Source organism: Notothenia coriiceps, unplaced genomic scaffold (assembly GCF_000735185.1).
Source record: "Notothenia coriiceps isolate Sejong01 unplaced genomic scaffold, NC01 NC01_scaffold00033420, whole genome shotgun sequence".
Taxonomy (NCBI): Eukaryota; Metazoa; Chordata; class Actinopteri; order Perciformes; family Nototheniidae; genus Notothenia; species Notothenia coriiceps.
In genome coordinates this window covers 62,435-69,335 of record NW_011366121.1, presented here as the reverse complement: position 1 = coordinate 69,335, position 6,901 = coordinate 62,435, and the positions used below count along the sequence as shown (strand labels likewise).

Below are 6,901 nucleotides of genomic sequence, written 5' to 3'. Positions count from 1 at the left end.
CAAGATAAGTTCTTCTAGAACATGTTGAACACAAAATACCTGTACTTGCTACTTCAGTACTATACATTGGTTGATATCAAATCTATATGAATATCCTGTACTTTCTACTTCTTACATGTTTGAAACTCCAAATACCTGTATTAATCTAGTTCCATATCCTGTTACCATGTGGTGACACAAAATACCAGGAAGCATATAGTTAAGCGGACTGTACTGATGGTTGAACTCGATAATTACGCTGTACTGTGCGTAACTGTCTTACATGTTGAACGTCAAAACCTGGACGTTCATAACTTTGACATGTTGAACTCAAATACCTGTACTTTCTACATTCATTACATGTTGGAACTCAAATACCTGTTACTTTCTACTTCTCTCATTTTTCCAAACAGGGCTGTCCATTATTGTTCTATTAATATTAAAGGGAGGTCAGGTACTCTTTAAAACAGCTGCTAGTTATGGGTACTTTTTACTGAAGTACATTTCAAAGTTCTTTACTTTGGACTTGAGTAAAGAAGTTTAGTCAGTATTCTACTTTCACCAGAGTATTTTTAAACACTGATATCAGTACTTCTCTTTAGGAAAGGGTTGGTGTACTTCTACTTGATAAGGATGTGTGTACTTCTACTTGAGTAAAGGATGTGTGTACTTCTACTTGAGTAAAGGATGTGTGTACTTCTACTTGAGTAAAGGATGTGTGTACTTCTACTTGAGTAAAGGATGTGTGTACTTCTACTTGAGTAAAGGATGTGTGTACTTCTACTTGAGTAAAGGATGTGTGTACTTCTACTTGAGTAAAGGATGTGTGTATTTCTACTTGAGTACAGGATGTGTGTACTTCTACTTGAGTAAAGGATGTGTGTACTTCTACTTGAGTAAAGGATGTGTGTACTTCTACTTGAGTAAAGGATGTGTGTACTTCTACTTGAGTAAAGGATGTGTGTACTTCTACTTGAGTAAAGGATGTGTGTACTTCTACTTGAGTAAAGGATGTGTGTACTTCTACTTGAGTAAAGGATGTGTGTACTTCTACTTGAGTAAAAGGATGTGTGTACTTCTACTTGAGTAAAGGATGTGTGTACTTCTACTTGAGTAAAGGATGTGTGTACTTCTACTTGAGTAAAGGATGTGTGTACTTCTACTTGAGTAAAGGGTGTGTGTACTTCTACTTGAGTAAAGGATGTGTGTACTTCTACTTGAGTAAAGGATGAGTGTACCATCTCTTCCTAACGCCATGTGTGAGACGACAGCATGTAAACTCTCACTTTTTGGGAGGCACCTGTCCCACGTTGACTCGAACACAGATGACTTTGCGTGTTTGCATCCCCACGGAGCAGGAGGCGTCGTCGCCCCGCGTTCGGCCGCTGGACGCGTTGGAGGCGGGGATGGAGGTGTCCTCGATGCACTGCCCCCAGGCGCCCGTCTGCCAGTGGTACACCGTGCACGGGTGATCGTTGCAGCCCCTCACCTCCTGCAGGGCGCTGATGTTAGGGCACTGGACGCCTCCTGGGAAGAAAGAGCGTTCTCATCTTAAAGACATGCATTTTCTCACTTACACCTTTTTCATCGTTATTATTCAGTTTATAAAGCACCCTGAGCTTCCTTCAAAGGAATACTCGTAGTGAAGTGTTGTAGGGTTATTATGAATTGACTGAAATGTGTTCCAACCAGCGACAAAGAAGGAGTTCATCACAGGTTGGCTAGCATTCCCATTCTGCCATAAAACCTACAAACGAGCTCTGAGCTTCCATTTCCTCTCGAGTCGTTGGAAAACAAACCATGGTGCAGCAGCATGGAGGGTCTCTTTGTTGGAGGGCTGACAGATGATCTGACCCAGCCGGAGGGGGGTTAGAGTTACAGATTTGGCCCCAGGTGTGAACACCATGTGACCCCCTTCACCTTCACCACCAAACCTGGTCATTTGCAGCAGCCATCAACCCCCCCGAGGCCAGAGTCAGCCATTAGCGCCTCAGAAACATCGGAAAGTCTCCCAGAGACGAAGCAGGCGCGTCTGAGTCGGTCTGACCTTCACAGGGTCGCTGATACAAAGATCTTATTGGATCTCAGCGGGCGGCCATTCATCAGGCAGGAGCTCATTAACTGTTCCAGAGACACTCCATTACCGCGGCCCTCGCTAAGCGAAGAGTTCATTGATAAAAGTCAATTACTACAAATGAAACTCAACAGGAAAAGATGCACGGCTCAGATAACCTGGTGATCTTAGGGTTAATTAATAAACACTGGACGGCTTTGCTCTCTAGTATACCTTCTTTTGGTCCATTATGGCTCATTCTGGTGTGTTCTGTATATTTGACACTGTGTATAGATACTGTTAACATGTACATATTCACTGTTTACGTTTGTTTTCATTTGTTCATGTTCCTTGTCCTCACACATTACAGCGGGATGTAACTTTATGAATACATCATTTCCAGTGAACTCTAGTCAGTGAAACGACGGATAGGAACGTAGGTTCAAAATGACATTTACACCAAGTTTAAAAAAAGAGTAAGCGACAACAAATGAAGCCTTATGGTTTTTAATGGAGAATGATTTCAACCTTTGCAGGAGGGCTTCTTCCATTAACCCTCTGTGTGCTGACCTTTGCTGCACACAGAGCAAGCGACTGAAATTGCATGAAAACGTATTTTGCTTCTACTAATTTTGTTTATTTGTCGGATGTATAAATTGTCTGATATTGAAATAGTAGAATAAATAATACAAAAATAAAAATGAAGCCTCATGGTTTTTAATGGAGAAAGATTTCAACCTTTGTTCGACTCCTGCCCTACTTCCTGCCCTTTGCTGCACACTGACGTCTCAGTTTGATGCAGAGACCTGTCACATGACCTGTCACATGACCTGTCACATCTTTCACATGACCTGTCACATGATCTGTCACATGACCTGTCACATCTTTCACATGACCTGTCACATGACCTGTCACATGATCTGTCACATGACGCTTCACTCAGCACAAACACCATCAACCTGTCTGTCTGCACGCTGTCTCCCATCCATCACACCTAGCTAAAGGCTAGCAGCGCTAACAGCAGCCGGCTGTTCTGGCACGGCCTTCCTCTGTGTGAGGCTCCATCCACGTGACACACAGTGGAACTCACGGCGGTGAGGATGGGCCAAAGATTTAACGCTGAAAGATAAACGCTGATGTTCTGCCAAACCAGATGCTTAACCGTATGTGCAGTTTTAACGAGGTTTAGTCAGTCCTCCTCACAGTGTGATGATTGGCACCTTTTAGATATCTCACACTCACCTTGGGGGTGAAACACTTCATGCTTCAGGAAGTCTATTTCTAGAAGAGACTATTCTAAAAGGCACGGGGATATTGTTGGGCATGCAAACTAACGAGAAGAGATTACATCTGTCTACATCCCTCTAGTTATTAAACATGTGTTTTATACATACGATCACTTAACTTGACATCAAGACTTCAACATACCCACTCTGGTGTGGTTGAATAAATAACAGACAGGCTTTAGTAGATGTTTGAGAATGTAAAGGCAAATAGATATTTAAAAAGCGAGAAAAATGGGTTTTGTCATCACATGTTTCCTGAAGACCGGTATAATCCAGTTACAGGATGTGGAAAAAATACATTCAGATTTTTCATTATCATCCTTTAATGATGATGCTAATAAAGCATTCATACGCCCACCACTCACCTGGGGGTTAACACACTTAATGCAGAAATACCAGCACATCTAGAACTACTGTGTCAGAGGTTTCTTTCTATTCTCAAAGCACGGGGATTTTGCTGGGCCAGCAAATTGTCAGGGAAATAGATTACATCAAGGCAGAGACACTGCTACATCCCTCTAGTGATGAAACATATGGAGGCTACGTCCTACATCAGCAAAAAACCACGTCTAGGAACATCAAATATGAATGTACCGAAGATTGGGTTGACCAGCGACAGCAGGGAAGGACCTTGAACAGAAGCAAAGGGAAAACCCTGGTGATTTTAAAAAGAGAGATGTTATAATGATCAACACTGTGCTCCTGCAGCCTTTCCTTACCCTGCATCACGGTAACCCACGCCACTACCTTTGCCGTCGCTGCGGAGGAACACACAGAATCATTCATTGACATTTTGGGCTAAAAAAAGGCAAATGAGAAACGCGACAAAACCTAAAACGGCTGTGGTGACGGTTATAGATCCGTCCGTCAGATACAGATCTTTGTGGAAAGCTGGGTCGGGGTTATCTTTGCTCATATCCCATCAAGTGAATAATTGATTGAAAGGTCCGTAAGAGTCACGTCTAAACCACTTAATGCTTGGTTGGAGAGTCCATTCTGATTGGTCAGTTTGGACTTCCTGCCGTCTGTATCATAGGTCCAGTCGCGTCAACCCGCAGAACATAAATCAGGTTACATTAACATAAAGACTTATTGATTTACTGTAACTCATCAGAAAACACCAAAAAAGACTTTTAAATATTCATGTTTAGATTTCTGAAGAGCATGACAAATGTTATTTTCCATTTAACCCTGAGCCTAGTGTTTACTTCCTGTCTGCTGCTCTGTCTTTTAACCTCTTTCTTTCTCTTGTCTTCACGCGGGACAGTTTAACTATATCATGGATCCAAATCCAAATATAAACATTTCAATTAAAAAAGTATTCCACTGTGTTTTCTGATGGAGGAAAACCAATGGGTTTTGATTTAGTTAAATTGACGGGACTTCTTTCAGCGGATTGATATGAATGCACATTAGACGGCTTTTAAGAAACAACAAACTGCTGAATGTCCAAATTGACCAATCAGGAACGAGTATTGAACAAAACTCTTCCTTGTTCATGTGATGTTTTGGTGTTGTTGTTGTTGTTGTTTTTGTTTTTGTTTCTTTCCGTTAACTGTTAAGTGGGAACTTAGTATTATTTTGTACGTTTTTGTGTTTCTCTTATTTTCCTACGATACTGTTCTGATTGGCTGAGAATACGAAAATATAAAGGACAGACCATTTATTTCTATTTCTATTTATTTAGGGGAAAGGGTAATATCAGGTTTATTTTCTCCTCCCTCCTTTTCGGTACGATGTGTTTACAGAGAACATGTTTTGTAGATAACATTGTTATACATTAAGTTGTGTAGAAAAGCACGGAGATATTGTTTGGGCAAGCTAACGAGAAACATCTTTCAACATCCTCGTAGTTATTAAACATCTGTGATTTACTAAATACGTCAATCACTTAAAATCATTTATAAACATAAAATCACATAACCATACTCCACTCTGGTGTGGTTGAATAAATAACATGAGGAGGTTTTTAAAGATGTTTGAGAATGTAAAGTAAGTAGATATTGGAAAAAGCTAGAACATGTGTTGAAATCAGGTTTCGTGTAGAGCAAGCTATCATTACGTTGTGTGCATACCATGAACGGAACAAATAGAAATGAAATGAAATTGAAAAAGCTGGCGCCAAAGTGATTCTCAGGATAAATGAACGTCTTGCATTAATGTCTCTCTGCACACCTGTCTCTACCTGTGTTGTCTCCAGCTGCAGACCTATTGTGTGTACATGTCCCCTCTGCAGGACCTATTGTGTGTATAATTCCCTCTGCAGGACCCTTATTGTGTGTACATTGCCCCACTGCAGGATATATTGTGTGTACATGTCCTCTCAGAAGGACCTATTGTGTGTACATGTTCCCCTCTTGCAGGACCTATTGTGTGTAACATGACCCCTCTGGCAGGACCTATTGTGTGTACATGACCCTCTGGCAGGACCTATTTGTGTGTGTACATGACCCCTCTTGCAGGACCTAATTGTGTGTACCATGTCCCCTCTGCAGGACCTATTGTGTGTACATGACCCCCTCTGCAGGACCCTATTGTGTGTACCATTGTCCCTCTGCAGGACCCTATTGTGTGTACATGACCCTCTGCAAGGACCTATTGTGTGTACATGACCCCTCTGCAGGACCTATTGTGTGTACATGACCCTCCTACTGCAGGACCTAATTGTGTGTACATGACCCCTTCTGCAGGACGCTATTGTGTGTACATGTCCCCTCTGCAGGACTATTGGTGCGTACATGTCCCCTCTGCAGGTATATATTGTGTGTACATGTCCCCCTCTGGCAGGACTTATTGTGTGTACATGTGCCGCCTCTGCAGTGAACTATTGGTGTACATGTCCCCTCTGCAGGACCTATTGGTGTGTACATGTCCCTCTGCAGGACTAAAGGTAATTCTGATGTCTCTGACCTCTCCAGCGTTGTAAGCCAGGATGGACGGCTCGCTCTGTGCTGTTGCCCTCGGTGTTTTTCCCCGGAGCAGGTGTTGGAGCAGAGGGTCCCAGGAGCTCACAGGGGGGCTCAGGGCACAGTCCTTTGGGCAAGGGCACCTCCGCAGAGGGCAGCAATGCGGCAGGATGGCATCCCTCTGCAGAGCTGCCTCCTCCACAAACTCTTCCTGGCAGCAAAGATGGAAGGTATTGAGAATGATAGGCTATGGTCAGACGATACAAAGACATCCAGCTGGGAGGTCATCACATCTGCGTGCCTTCACAAGACACGGTACTAGGTCATTCAGGTTAGCTGAAAACACGGTCTCATTCAAACTCGGAAGATGAAAACACAAACTCCCGCGCGGCAGGAAGATTTTAAGGTATAGACATTTCAAGTCTCTATCCATGGCATGTGCTCAGCAGGATAACGTGTGGATCGTGGAGGATCAAGGAAACTGAAGTCTGCCTTCCAAACAGAGCAACATAATATATATAACACATAAACAATAAAAACAAATCAATAGTTGAAGAGAATGTTTTGAGATCTGCAAGTTAATACAAATAAAGAGTAGAAATAGTGCAAGAAGAGTCTGTATACAAGTCAATGGAATATGATATAATCAAACAAGATATTCTCCCACAGTAAAAATC

At 42.4% G+C, this 6,901-nt stretch overlaps 2 protein-coding genes across 2 annotated transcripts in view; both read right to left on the bottom strand.

The window, feature by feature from the left end:
- The window catches only part of LOC104961547 (thrombospondin type-1 domain-containing protein 7A-like), a 15,235-nt gene extending 13,999 nt beyond the window's left edge, over positions 1-1,236 (bottom strand). The window contains exon 1 of the mRNA XM_010789856.1: positions 1,218-1,236. Coding sequence (XP_010788158.1) covers positions 1,218-1,236 — 19 coding nt within the window. The remainder of the gene's footprint in view (positions 1-1,217) is intronic.
- Positions 1,237-1,261: 25 nt separating this feature from the next.
- The window catches only part of LOC104961546 (thrombospondin type-1 domain-containing protein 7A-like), a 17,692-nt gene continuing 12,052 nt past the window's right edge, over positions 1,262-6,901 (bottom strand). Inside the window, exon 2 of the mRNA XM_010789855.1 lies at positions 1,262-1,506. Within this exon, the coding sequence (XP_010788157.1) occupies positions 1,262-1,506 (245 nt within the window). The remainder of the gene's footprint in view (positions 1,507-6,901) is intronic.